At 37.3% G+C, this 15,002-nt stretch overlaps 1 protein-coding gene across 5 annotated transcripts in view; it reads left to right on the forward strand.

Moving 5' to 3' along the window:
* KLHL32 (kelch like family member 32) overlaps nt 1-15,002 on the forward strand; it is a 151,452-nt gene that overhangs the window by 43,622 nt on the left and 92,828 nt on the right. For 4 of the 5 annotated variants that reach the window (XM_075087321.1, XM_075087318.1, XM_075087322.1 and 1 more), the window contains exons 3-4: nt 6,261-6,349; nt 9,022-9,202. In XM_075087321.1, the coding sequence (XP_074943422.1) occupies nt 6,327-6,349; nt 9,022-9,202 (204 nt within the window). In that variant the 5' untranslated portion in view covers nt 6,261-6,326. Of the gene's footprint in view, nt 1-1,256; nt 1,319-6,260; nt 6,350-9,021; nt 9,203-15,002 lie in introns of all 5 variants that reach the window. The other variant, XM_075087320.1, reaches the window with a different exon arrangement.

Here is a 15,002-nt window from a genome sequence, read left to right on the forward strand (position 1 = left end):
TCTCCAGGAAAGAGTAATGTGATCTTATGATCCCTTTGGTTCACTTTTGCACCTGCTGTATGTTATTATTTCTTCTAAGTTAAAGGGAAGAAGCGTGGGTTTAAGTGAAATTGTTTTTCAATACTTAAAATACACATTTTGAAAAGGAGTGACTTGGAGGATTGAATATAACTAATTCAAGATAACTACTTGAAAATGCAAAATCTTTTGAATTCTTTATATATTGAGTATTTCTAGTCTTGTTAACAAATTTTTGAGTGTGAATTTTTGCGTAGTTCGGCACACTGCAAATTTAATGAAAGTAATGTTGATTCACCATTTTCCACCATAACTTAAGAGTCAGCAGTAAGACTATTACTATATACATCTAGATGAAATGTTGCTAACTGGAAAGATACATTATCTGTACTCATAGAAACAAAATAAAAATCATATTTAGTGGGAAGTCTTACAAATCAACAGGTTTTAATGGTTATTGATAAATGAGACGACCTCCGTTTAGGAAGAAAACTAAAAGCTATATATGTGAAATGAGTTTAAAATCTTTACTTAAATCCTCAGGGTTTGGCTAGCTGGTTTGAATGAGTGTTAAAATTGATTATTTAAAATAGATTTTTGATAGGCAGTATAGTTTTAGATAATGTGGAAATAGATAAATGTGTGGCTTCCCCAATTCAAAGTAAAAATTAAAGAAGGATAAATTAGAGGGCTTTTCACACACCACAGGAGTTTAGGTAAGTGTTATTCTGCCTACAATGCAGTGCCATTCTGTTAAGTTTAGTGGTAAATAGGAGATCAGCAACATTATTTGTGATTAACTGGGTGAAGGCCTTAAGTGGTACTAGTGTAAAGGACTCCACAGTCCCCAAACTTCCACGCTGCATCCCATATTAGGAGGTGAAGAACATAGATCTTTCCAGAAAGATAAGCCAGTCTTCCTGTTGCTCTGTGAGTGGGTCTGAAGCAGCAGGAGCGGTTGTGAGGAGCCAAGTAGTAGCTGCTTCATTCCGTGTAGACATCCCCAAGGGTTCTCGGCAGCCTGGCTCTCCTACCTCGCCCCCAATGTGGATCATCAAAGGAGCAGGGATGTCGCATCAAGTTGCAGTGAATGTTTATGTATGATAGCTGGGTGGATCTCAGTGAGCTGTTTGAAAGATGTGGCTCAAATTTTGTGTTGCAGCTTTTCATAGTTACAGTCTTTTCTTTGGGGGAAAAGGCATCAGTTGCTGTGTAATTTTCTGACCTGTCTTTTAAAGGAGTTCTGATACTGGCCGTATTTGCAAGAGAGGATCTCTTCTGTTTGCAAAAGCATCTTCAAGTGTCTCTTGAATATTGTATTAAGCTGAACTCTGTGAAGTGGTAGCTGCCTGTGTTTCACTTTGATTTTTCTCAAATTACTATTTGTCAGTCTTGCCAAATTTCTGGGAAGGGCAGTCTCACTTCTCCCACAGCAGCACCATGTGTTACCCAGAACCGTGGAGGCAGCTGAGAGGGGAGGAGGTGGATGGAAGGAGCAGCCCAGCCCAGATGGAAGAGGATCCTCCTCTGTAAACGGCTAAAGCCAATGAGCAATGATTAAGTGATCTGTACAGCTCAATTGAAATGCGTTTACTGACTTCTAGGTAGAGAGTAAACCCCTTGCTTTCCCCTAAACCCAGGCTGGGGCTGAGGGGATAGGAGAGGAGTGAGTATCTTGTGGGGAGGGGCATAGTTTAGTAACTGCTGCCTAAGATGTAATTGCCTTAGCAAAGAAGAGAGAACGAATTTCTTTTCAAACACCATTTTATTTCTGTAATAAGAACACATTTAAAATCAGGATTTTCAAATCACTTCATTTCTGACTTATTAACAAAAATAATGCTTATGTCATGTTTTGTGAGTTCACATTGAGGTTGATTGTAACTCAGTTCTTATTTACATAAAGCAAATACGAAAATCATTGAAACTCCCAAAGTTATATTTATTTTATATAAGCTTGAATTATGTAGAAAAGCAGCATGTTTTCAGGCATTATTAATAGGCTAGTTTCCATTATGAATATATATTTTTACTAGTTTGTAAGACAAAGCAAGCATGATTAAAGGGGAGAAAAATGTTTCTTAGGCACCAAATCTAAAATACAGAGCCTGTTTATGCACATCATTAATTTTCTGATGACCTGGAATGCGGCTTAAGTCCTTCTGTAAAATTGTATATGTGAGCTAGTAAAAAAACCAGCTTATTACTTGGGCGGGGAGGAAATAGTGAATATTGTGCCATTGAAGTTATTTTCAGTAGTAAACTAGAATTAATGGGAGTTTTGCTTTGATTTCCAGCACCCCCTCCACTTTAATGTAATTCATATTCTGTTGGCATGTAGGTTCAAGAATTAATCAGAAATATGTTCTTTCCTGCAATGCATTTCTAAACAATATAATAAAAAAAAAACCCCAAAATTATGAGAAAAGGTGTAACTGAAGTCCTCTTAGTGCTTCAGATGTATTCTGTGTAAATCTTGAATGTGTATTGGCTCCTCCAGGTTAAACTAACTTAAATGAGTAAGTGCTTTTTCTGAAAAAGGACACATGAATTCTGCCAGTAAATACTTTTTGGAATAAAGTGCTTTGTCTAGTATTTCTAAAACAATATTATAATCAACTAAAAGGAAGAAATACTGCATGCTTAAATACTATTTTTTTAATAATGTTTGAACAAATAATTCTTGAACTACACTACTAATTTAGATTAGAGGAGGAGTATAGCCTGCAAATATGTGATGGATGCAGCAGAGTGGCACACTGTTCCAAGATTTTCTGAGAGATTAAAAAAACCCCAAACCTACTTTTTACTCTGCTGCATCATAAGACTAAGACAAAAAAGTGTATAGAAAGACTGACATTTCTTTAGGTTGCCATGGAACAAACACTGCTTTGATACATTAGTTGGGGGATGTTTAGATTGGACATTAGGAAAATTTTTTTCACTGCAAGAGTGGTCAGGCACTGGAAGAGGCTGCCCAGAGAGGTGGTGGTGTCACCATCCCTGGGTGTGTTCAGGAAACATGTAGATGTGGCACTTCAGGGCATGGTTTAGGAGGCATGGTGGGTGCTGTTGGGTTGATGGTTGGACTTGATCCTAGAGGTCTTTTCCAACTTTAATGATTCTGTGATTCCATGATTTTCATGGGCATTGTGATTTCTTTTGAATTGGTTATCTTTGAAATCCCTGGATATACTGTGTTTTCATGGAAAACTGTTGGTCTCCCCCAGTCCCCACCAAATTATTGTTATATTCTTTCAGCACTAACTGGACCATTAGTAAGTTTTTGTTGCACATTTTTAATTTTTGTACTTTTCTAGGATGTGAACAAAGTAATGAAGGAATAAGCCTTTTTGCTCTAGAATTCTTTGTGCCAGTATGGGCAGTGCTGGCATTTATGTGGATATTGTAGTGGTGTAACAGGAATATTAGTACTGTGCTAGCAGTTTTGGCATAGGACTTAGGCCATTTAAGGACCTAGTTAAAACTTTTGTGAATATTGGTCAAGTTAACTGTTGAATCTCTTTCCTTTTGGGACTGATGAATGTAAAATTTGAACTTAGAAGCCTGTTCTAGCCACTGAAATGTTGCATAGGTCACGTATGGCTGCATGCAATAGCAGGTACATTGATCAGAAAATGTGTCTGCTTCATTAGTTGCCAGCACATGGACCACTAACTTAATATATTGTGGTTTTCTGTCTCTTGAAGGATAAAGTAAATTGTCTTAATAAACTGGAAATCAAGTTGATGGTGAGAGTGAAATGTTCTGAAACCACCATTGGGAAGCACTGCATACCAATTTGCTGAGCATCCAGCTGAATCATTGGCATAAGTTCTCAGTGACCTCACACCCTTGCCCAGCATTATAGTCTTTTGCAAAAGGGAGAAAAATATGAAAACATTTCCATTCTTCAAATTTTGCTGAATTGTAATACTTTATTTTCACATTAAACGATCCACATATGGTTTAAATAAGCAGCCAAGGTAGTGTACATTTCTTTTGACCATTCTATTAAAATCTGTTTTTTCTTTCATACCTGACATATCAACTTGAAATGTTATGTGTCAGCTGTGCTAGCTACTACACCACTTAACAATTTGCCATACAACCCTGTTTTCAAGAACTTATTTCTTTGGATACTTCAGCTGTTCAGGATGTAGTTTTCTATGCCAGGTGCCTGTCCCAGGCTGAAGTTTTAGAAGCTGCTGTTGTGGAGAATGAGATGGAGGAAAACTACATTTCACCTAGCTAAACATACAATTGTATCTGAACTGAGTGGCTGTTACTCCTTCTGTGGTTTGGACTAAGAACTTGAAATATACAAGTTCTCAAGAGTGTTCCTTATATGGTATTCAAGACCATACAGCTAAACAAAATTATTAGCCTCCAAAATTAAAAACTCTTGGAAAGTTCTACTTAGTCCTTCCACTGCTGTGGTGCAGGTGACGGTACTTGCAGAAAGGTAGATGTCAGTGTGCCTCTCTGGCAAGTAGGAACTGAAGTTTTGTCTGTAGAATGAAGAATTGTAATTCAGGAGAAATAGAGAAGGATTAATAGTCCTTTCTTGCAGATTGCTTGCTTGTTTGTTATCTGGGAAATGACTAAGGACTTAATTCTGCCTTCATATATACATTGCGGTCTCCCTGAAATTAGTCTAGTGGCTTTCAAAGTAAAACTACCAGACAGTGTAAGATTAAGGGTCAAAATTAAGACCAAATTAATATAAGCAAAGAATGGGATTATTTCTAGCTTTTCTTTTTGTTTAATTAGTAACACTACAAAAGGGTGTTTGTGGTGTTTCAGTGCTGATCTCAGTGGAAACCTCTGATAGCAGCTGGAATAGGGCATCAATTTAATTGGAAAGCGTAAAAAAACCCCTTGTATTAAAGATGTCTGCTTTTACAGGGGCACACTGGCAAGGAGCAGTGATGGCAAAATTCTGTATTTAGGTACTGGGAAATCAGTGACAGATCTCTAATGGTTGGACAACTTTGGGGAGTAATTATCTGTTATGACCTCCTTTATCCTTTTTGTTAAAAATGCAACATTCAGTAGTCATTAAGCAGCATAGGTTAATTTTTAAAAAGCTGGAGATTTTATAAATCTGATCATCCTGCTTGTATGTACTGTACTGTTTGTATTTGCCGGAAGGTTTCTTCATAGAACCATAGAATCATTTAGGTTAGAAAAAGACCTTTATGACCACCAAGACCAACTGTTAAACTAGCACTGCCAAGTCTACCACTAAACCATGTCCCTAAGCACCACATCTACAAGTCTTTCAAGTACCTCCAGGGATAGTGACTGGAGCTGCTTCCCTGGGCAGTCTGTTCCAATGCTCGACAACCCTTTTGGTGAAGAAGCTTTTCCTAATACCCAATCTAAACCACCCCTGCTGCAACTTAAGGCTATTTCCTCTTGTCTTATCACTTGTTACTTGGGAGAAGAGACTGACCGCCACCTCGCTACAACCTCCTTTCAGGTAGTTGTAGAGAGTGATAAGGTCTGCCCTCAGCCTCCTTTTCTCCAGGCTAAACAACCCTCAGCTGCTTCTCATAGGACTTGTGCCCTAGACACTTCACCAGCTTTGTTGCCCTTCATCCAGGTTGAAAGTGGTACTTGGTCATAGCACTGAGCTGCCTTTTGAAGTATACAGTAAACCTATCCCCTCTCCTCTACCCAACTGTGTCTTTAGGAAAAGTTAATAGTAAAAAAAAAAAGTTATAGTCAAAACATGAGCTTAGGTGTGTGGTAAACCTCTTAGACCCTAGAGAGACTTGTGAGATTACACTGTGAGAGATGTAAGGTTTTTGTAGTTGTATGGTATTCGGGGAAGTGAGCAAACACCAGTAGATGTTTCTGGCCTACTCTTCAAATTGAGGGATTTTTGGGAAGATATTTCCTTCCTCACCACTATTCCTTTTTTTTTTTTTTTTTTTTTAATAAAGATGTATTCCTGAGTTTGCAGAAAGGAGATGTGCCTCAAGGGCAGTAGGTGGAGGAAGTTCAGATGATAGGGTGTGAATTTCTATAAAAGACTAGAGGAAAAGCCGCTTTCAGACTGTACTCCATCTAGCCAATAAAATTTCACATGCAATTAGGCTATATGGTATGTCTTTCAGCAATAAAAGAATTGAAGAAAGTTGCTTTTGAATTACACATCGTGAAAGTATTGATCTTCAAGGCTGAGGCTGTGTATGCTTTGAATTTTAACATTCCTCTCCATTCTCTCTTTCTAGCTGGAATGCTTGCTGCTTTCCCTACAGGATTATAAGCTTTGATATTCAGAAGAGCACAACTGAAAGATGCCATCTGAGAGGTGCCTGAGGTATAGTACCTGGTAGCATGTAGAAAGTCATTCACATTTAGGATGATGTTTACCAAAGCATCAGTTAACCAAGAGTAGAAAAATGAAACTAATATTTTTGTTTATTAGGTAGGAATGCATGTTATTAAATACATATCCATGTTAGAATCTGCAGAATACTACTTTCTTGTTGCCACTTATCTCTAGCAAAGAGAAGCGTGCCTGGGGTTGTTTTGGGACCCACAGTCTCTTCATATGTTATGTTATTTATGCCTTCATATGTACTTGGAATTTTTAATTGTGGAAGCAACTGACATTTTACGTTCACGCATCTGAATGTGTGGCTGGTAGTAATTTTGGTGTGTGTAGTGTTCCACTATTTGGGACATAAATTACTCTTCCAGTTCTTTGAAATGGTTTCAAAGCATTCTCTCCAAAGTTATCTGCCTGCCTCCCAGAATCTCCCATTCTGTCTCTTTCCCTTTTATAACGTCTTAATCATCTATATGTACTTGCCAGTCTAGCCTTTCTCATTTATTTGTATTGTCCATTGTCTCGTCAAATAATTTTATATTTATAATTTAATTAGTTTCTGGGAGTACTTTCAGGCAGAACACTCAGAAGAATTTATTAATCTAGTCGCTTTTCTGCAGAACCTTGCACTAGTCTGATATGCTGGTAGCTTTTCTGTTTTACAGAGTAGTTAACACTCATGGGCTGATCTGGGAGGTCAGAGATGTACTTGATATTACTGGGACATCATATAATTCCAGTTCTGTTCCCCTTTCCCTGCCATGCTTCTGCAGCAGAAGAGAATCAAGAATTCCTTGCATTTATAGCTGTTGTTTATCAGCTGAAAATATCACTACAAAGTGGCCATGTTATGTTTAATGAATCAGGGCTTTTTCATTCATGAATTCCAGCTCAATTGCCGTGCATGTGTATACGTTCTTCGTATGTTGTTAACACAAGGGTTACAGACAACTGATTTTCACTGTGGTCATTGAATTGAAAAAAGGATTACGATAGAGCTCAATTTAAAACCACAGATGCCTGAGATTGTGCGTGTGTGTATACACACATATGTGTACATATAAAATTTCTTCTCCAAAATTACCCTTGTGCCTTGTCCCTCCGATCTGTTTTCTAATGAGTGAAATGGGCCTTTTCTTGTGGAAAAGGACTTTCACCTCTGGATGATGGTGAAAAAAGCAAGAGGAATGAAGGTCTTGGCTCACAACAGTGGGAGGGAGGCTAATAAAAATAGAAATACAGTGAAACCATCTCTAGGTATAATTAGCTTATTATACTTGCACTATGTTGATTTAGTCACTTTGCAGAAATTACAGAAGGGAAATAATTGTTAAAAATAGTTCCCTTGTATTTTAACAAGTTACTTTTCTTGACAAGTGTACACTTCAGACTATCAGTGGAATTCCACAAGCAACAGCTGAAGGAGGAAGAAGCATTTCAATGAATAATTTTGAAATGTATGTAGGGTATGTCCATATGTGAAACCTGAACAATTAATGAGGGAATGAAATTCAGAATCAGGTTGTTCCGGTGTAATTCTAATTAGGCCATCCTCCTTCTGCAACTAATGTCTTAGTTCTTGTTTTTTTAAAGATTAGGTTAGATTAGAGCAAACAGTCTGCAAGGCAGGTCTGCATTAGTTTACAGATGCCCAAGGTATAGGCAATACAGGGAATGTATGCTGATGGGAAAGGAGAATATAGCAGGCACCTAGGTGCTGCATAGCATGTGTTTGGAGTGAATTACGTGATTGCAGTGGAAAGATGATAGCTTATCTACCCTTTAATCAAAACCAAAAAAAATATTATACCTTCATTTTGATTTACTCAAGAATGACTCTCTGTAAACTCACCTTCTGTAAAGACCTAGATTCTCGGGCAATATAAATTGGTGTAGTGTCACAGATTACAAATAAACTGCATAGTTTTGTGCCAAAGAGGATTTGCAGATTTGTTTGCTTTGTTTCTGTTTGCATCAACAGTTACATTGTCTCTTCCTTTTACTGTAGAAAAGGAAGCTGCAGTCAGACAATCCTAGGCTGGATGACATGGAAATCTTGTATTCGTACAAGGAGATACTCAGAGGTGGTGGAAAGCCTCAGCATTTTAAAAACAAGCAAATACTCTCTGCCCCCAATACAAAACAAAAAACCAGAAAAACCCTACAACACTCCTTAAATGTGCATGACCTGAAATGGTCTGAAAACATTCAGTATTGCAGTTTCAGACTGTGAGTCTTCATTCTTTTTAGTAGGACTAGTTACACACATACACACACACACACGCTCCTTTCAACTAATACACCAGTTTGAGCCATTTAAAGTTTTCTGTCACTCAATTGACCTAGGCCCTTTATTCTTCTCACTTAATTCTGATTTAATCCTGAGTCCAGCTGACTTCCAGTGCAGCAGATGAAAATCGGAACAGTTGAGGTTTCTGAATTTGAGTGTATAATCAAGTTTCATAATACTTTGTTATACTGAGCTTTTCTTGTCATGTCTATACCATATAAATATTTTTGCCTGACAGGGTTCCTGACTTCATTTTTTTCCAAGAATCATCAAACAATCTTGTCTTAGAAAAAGTTCTTTATTTCTGACAGAATCTGCTTGTTTCCTACATTTTTTTTTTTGACAAGGCCTTCTCCCTTTCCCCTCTCAGCGTTCAGGAAATGCTGACAGGTCAGAGGCTTTGTCAGTCCAGCTCCCATAACGATGCTGTCCTGGCAGCCCTGAACCAACAAAGAAGTGATGGCATACTTTGTGATATCACCCTTATTGCTGAAGAACAAAAATTCCATGCACATAAAGCAGTCTTGGCAGCCTGCAGTGACTACTTCCGAGTAAGTCCAGAGTTTTTTTTTTTCTTTTAATAATATTAAAAATCACCTGGGGAGGTAGGGTTGGGGGGGGGGAGACGGGGACAGGGATGGTTATAGATATCATCCTGAACAAGCTTTAAATTTGAGCCTATAGAAAACTCCAGATTATTACACATTCAGTAGAGTATATAACTTTAAACACCCCCATCCATGCCATAGGAAAGAAATGTTAAGAACATAATTAAGCTTTTTATCATTATTTATGATTGGTCTTCCTTTCTACACCACCACGCCACCCCCCCCTAATAGAGGTAGGCAGTACACATCTTTCTATGAATCCTATGCCCCACTGAAGTCAGAAGTGGAAGATTTTTTTGTAGAACCCAGACATTTGAGGCAGTTGTGATTAAAGCATGGAAGGATGGGGAGAGGGAATTTAAATATTAATAAATGCAATTTAAGTCAGCTTGAGAGTGGATTTTTGTAGGGGCATAAATGGATATCCTCAAAGAGGTGGCCATGGTAACTTTTTAAGCGTAATAAAGCCTATTTTCAGAAACAAGTGTTTCTGAAATGTAAGGATTAAAATATTCCCTGTGAAATCTAATTCAAATTCTCAGCATGGAAAATGGAACCAAGATGCTGAAATTGGAGTAACTGAAAAACTGATTTTTCCAGTAAGACCATTCTTCATATGAAGTAATTCTACTAACCTTCACTATAATGTACATGTTCAAAATGTTGGGCTGTCTGTAGCTTTTTAGTTGACTGGTGTTTTTAAGTTTGAGTCATCCTGTTGTAACTCAGAGACTAAAGCTGAAATTAATTTAAAGGTCTGTTTTCTCTAACAAAGTAAGTTTATTTTATATTTTGCCTACACTGTAATTGTAGCACTACAAACTTTTGTGGTGACCTTTTTGTTTTGTTACAATAGTAATACAGTGTATGACAACTGTTCTATACCTTTAATTAGCTGAGCAGAATTTTTATCTTCCTGTCAACTCTGTCTCTCTCTTTCGGTTAGAACTGAGGCTTAATTTTCTGTGTATTTAAGAAATATTGTTAACCTTAATGTTACTTTCACTGTGATGATGTGCCTGTTGATTGCTTGGGTTTTTTTGAGCTTGTCTGCATGCTTGTGTGTTCTGCTGCTGCAGACTTTGTACTGCCGTAGCTGCTGATGTTGCTTTGCCATGGTGCCCTGGCCTGCTGTAACACAGATTGCTTATCACTCTTTCCCACAGAGAGGGATTTTGGAGCTCTCTAGGACTAGCATGTGCTATATATGCTTGTTTATGATAGATACACTGCAGGGCTGCTGTTCTGGTTTGACTGAAATATTTTAACATGGGTGCTATATCATTCCTCCACACCTGCGACATACATTCCTTCCAGAGTTCACTGTACCCTGGGCAGCTGTAGCCAGTGTTCAAGCAGTGTGGTAGGAACAGCTTCTACTTTGGTCACTTAGCGACTGACCTTGAGATTTGGGGCACTGTGACTCACCTTGTTATTTCCAGTTGAGCTACTTGATATTTGCTGGACTGTTATTGCAAATTAAAATCTTTATACCCTATGGAAAAGAAAAGAAAAATAATCAGTTTTACAATAGATCAAATTCCAAATTGCTGCATAAGTACTTTCTAGTAAAAAAAAAATCCTAAAAGAATGATCTATATGGTATATAGTAATTTGATCAGCCTCAAAATTTTTGTAATTTGGTAGGACGTGTCCTTCAGACTTTAAGTATCAGCTATAAATATGGAACTTGTGCTTTCTGAAGTCAGCCAAACAGTTTCTAATATTAATGGACAAAAAGCTTTGTTAGATAATTGTGGAATGAGATTTATGTTCTGTAGGAAGATGGCAAAAAGTTTATTACAGACTATGTTTCTGATTCTAATAATTAAAAAAAAAAACCAAAACCCAAGGGTTGATTAAAAAAATAATAATGTTTCGTATTTAAAATGAGATTGTTAATGTTTTTAAATCTAGGGGGATTTTGCCTAATTTGAGCTACCTGATTATTCATTTTCTAAGATTTAGGAGAATGACGCCAAGCTTCATTCAGAGTCAGTGAAGAGAAACGGGCATTTCCAGAGGATGATAAAGAGGGAGAGAAAATTTATTTAGAATGACACAAAACACCATCTGGAAGTGCCAGATCTCTCTCTATACTAATCATAAAGACTAGATTCACATGCTTCAAACTTAGCTGTTAAAATTACCTGATATTATTTCTATCCTTCAGTTTTTTCTGGGTTTTCTTGGAAGAATTTTTGGAAGAACCTTGCTGCTTTTCTAACCCTGAAGAAGCCATTGCCATGGGAAACTTCCCTTTCACTGATTTTTGTGAGATCTTTTTTTTCTCTCCACATAAGCACAGGACTGCAGTGGATGGGATTCTGGGAGCATTAGATGTCAGAGTTGCCTTGAATAAAACTGAGGTAACAACACTGTAAATCATTGTGACATACAGAACTTGCCTACCGTAGCTTCTGGTTTCTGTGGCTTATAGATGTGATTAATGTACCAGCCTACCTTCAGCTCTGTCTAGAGAGGTTGTCATGCAGTTCTTAAGATCTCACAGATTACTCAAGAAATATGTTCAGTTCTACACAGGGCTCTATGAGAATGAATCAGCATGATCTCTGCTGTTTGTTTTCTCTTTTTTTGCACTCCTGTAAAACAGCTTGTACAAGAGACTGGATATTTGCTTTCTCCAGAGCCTTTTTACGGTTTTCACATGTTCTGTGTCTACTTTGATTTAGATGAAGCTACTTCTGAAACTGTGGTGCTTTCTTGATGAGAATAGCAAGTCAGCTGAGCAGCATATTTTTTTTCAAATTGCCACTTCTTTCCTTCCTTTACTGCAAAGAAATGTTTGTTAACACTTTTGAAGGATAACTACATGTGTGTCATGTTACAGACTGAGGGAATTGGAGCCACTGTATGCAGAAGAGTGGAGAATGTCAAACAGAGGTTGCCTTATCATTTTTTCCTTTGAGGTTGTAGTCTGGAGTAAAATGATATGCTTTCCTAAGACAAGCCAAAGACCTGAGCTTCAGCAAAATACAAAGGGCCAGCCTTCTGGGGTAACAGCTTGCCATCCCTTCTTCCAGTTGGTATAGTTAGTCTTGTAGTTCCAGCTGTGCTGAAACATTGGAATTTAAATCATAAAGCATAGCACCCGATTTGGGAGTTTGTTACATTTGTACATCAAAATGTTGTGTTTTTTGCTTTAAGAAAAAGAGCCCATAAGAAATTGTGTGGAAAAACTGCATTAAAAATACAGAGTGAAACTGCAAGATTTGACACTTGAAAATTAGGGTTTTCAATCTTTCTGTTCAGCGTCTCCTGAAGGACCTCTTCTTTCAAAATGAGCTAAGAGCTACAGTAGTCAGCTCTGTACCCCAAAAGACTCATATAAAGAATGGTAAATGTATTTTATTAATTCTTTTTTAAGCAACAAACAGCATTTTAGACAAACTTTTCTGTATGACATACTGTAATTTGCTGTTTGTCTCCATCTATTGCAGTGAGACAAGTGAGTTAGAGAGTATGTGTGCATTGTGATAGCTCTAGCAAGCTAAGTGATTTCCAATTAAAAGATTCTTTTTTCTTTTTTCCCCCCTCTGGGAGCAAAATGAAATGTTACTGCATGACTTCATTAGTAGGCATTTACAGTGTTGGCAGGTGATTATATAACCTCAAGATTTTCTTGTACAAAATGCATTGGTTTTCCAGTCAGAACAACTCCTTTTTCCTTATTTTTCGTTTGAGTGGGTTCATAGTCACAGGACTTTGATCTTTCTGAAAAAGATGTAGATTTTCCATGTAATCTGGATGAACAAAATTATATCAATTAACTAGAATAGATTTTCAAATGTCAATAATATTCTAATTTTTTTCCACAATGAACATGTTCAATCCTTAGCAGAATTTTTCTTCTCTGAAATGAACTAGTAGATAATAATTTTACATACAGGCTTTGTACTTACAACTGTCACAGTTCATTCTCAAGCAGTTTATTTTCAGGGGTTTTCCATGCCGTCTTTCCTCCCTGTCAACAGATAATTTCTTCATGTGCACACAACATTCCTGATTGTTTGTATTTTGAAATATATTGCATTGTTTCTTGATAAGGTTAGAGAATTAATTTTTGTAAGCAAAACCCTGAGGTATGAAAGACTGTATGATCCAAATAGGTTTTGAGATCTTGTTACATTAATCATAAAGAGGAAAAGGCTCTCCCTAAGACATTTTAGGAATAGATCTAAGGACCTAGTTCTGACAAATCAGAATTACCTGCTGCTTTTGCAGTATAATGAGATTTTGTTTTTCACTATTTTACTATTGATATGTGAGTACCAAATGAAAGGTATTTTCCTTGCAATTGTACTCTAAAAGCAATGCTACTTAGAAATCAACTTTACAGATAACATGTTAGAGTGTTACTTCTTTCCACAGCCCAAATCAACTCTATTGTTTTAGTAACATCTAGTCATTGCTGAGACTTTTGTGCCAAAAGAAGCTCTTACCCTCACTTTTAGCTTCCTGTGTAGGTTGGGAAAGGCTTCCTCTTGTTACATGTCTAAACTTTTCCTGGGATCACTTTAATTTCATTTTCTTCGTTGGAAATTATATTTGAGAAACTAAACTATTTCAGCTGTATTATTTGACTAATACAGCTTTGGTAGAGCTCAATCACATAGCTTTGCTGTATCATCTAACATTGTTTCTAAACGAAAGCTTTTTTTTTTTCTCATTTCTCCCAAGCATCTAGAATTATTGCTTTTGTTAGTTAAATGCTGTAGATGTGTTTTTTTTGGTTTTTTGTTTGTTTTAATAATTGCTGCAGGTTCTTTTACTCAGTTCATTCAAAGGATACCCTTCATAAGGATATTACCTGCTTGTACCAGTTACCTGCTAGGTAACTTGAAGTGAATTCCCATATGCCTGTTGTCTACCTGCAACTTGCATCCGAAAGCAGTGGTTTTAATGAATTTGAAACCTGAAGTTCTAAGTTAGACCAAACTTTGTGAACAAGATAACAAAAAAAAGGAAACGCAATTGAACAACAAATTCTGCCTCAGTTGACAGAACTGGTAGGCTCTGTTGTGCAATTGCATCTCCTTGCATATAAGCTGTTGCAAGTAGAATTCACAAATGTAGAACAAAGTCTGGAATGGATTTTGGTTTTGCTGAGTTCTGAGCAACTTGGGCAAGTAAGGCAGCGCCAGTGCCAAATGCACCCTTTGTAAATATAATTGGTAAGTATAAAGGCAAGAGAAGTCTAATGTGGAGGGAAAGTCTCCAAATGAAAAGAATTAATTATTGTAAATGAAACAATTTTATCCTAATTAATAACTATTGAAACATTTGTTCAGATTTTTTCATTGTGTAATATATATAGTTGATCGCCACTAGAATATGTTAATAACTCACAGTTGTCCTTTATTGGACTCCTTGGTACAAGAGAGACTCAGACATACTGGAGAGAGTCCAGGGACGGGCTAGGAAGATGATAAAGGGACTGGAGCTTCTCTCCTCTAAGGAAAAACTGAGAGAGCTGGGACTGTTGAGCCAGGTTCAGGGGGATCTTATCAATGTATGTAAATACCTGAAGGGACAGTGGGTGTGTAGAGGACAGAGCCAGGCTCTTTTCAGAGGTGCCCAGTGACAGGACAAAGGGCAATGGGCACAAACAGAAACACTGCAGATTTCCTCTGAATGTCAGGAAACAATTTTTTCCCCTGTGAGGGTAACTGAGGACTGGCACAGGTTGCCCAGGGAGGTTGTGGAGTCTCCGTCCACTGAG

Source organism: Phalacrocorax aristotelis, chromosome 3 (assembly GCF_949628215.1).
Source record: "Phalacrocorax aristotelis chromosome 3, bGulAri2.1, whole genome shotgun sequence".
Taxonomy (NCBI): Eukaryota; Metazoa; Chordata; class Aves; order Suliformes; family Phalacrocoracidae; genus Phalacrocorax; species Phalacrocorax aristotelis.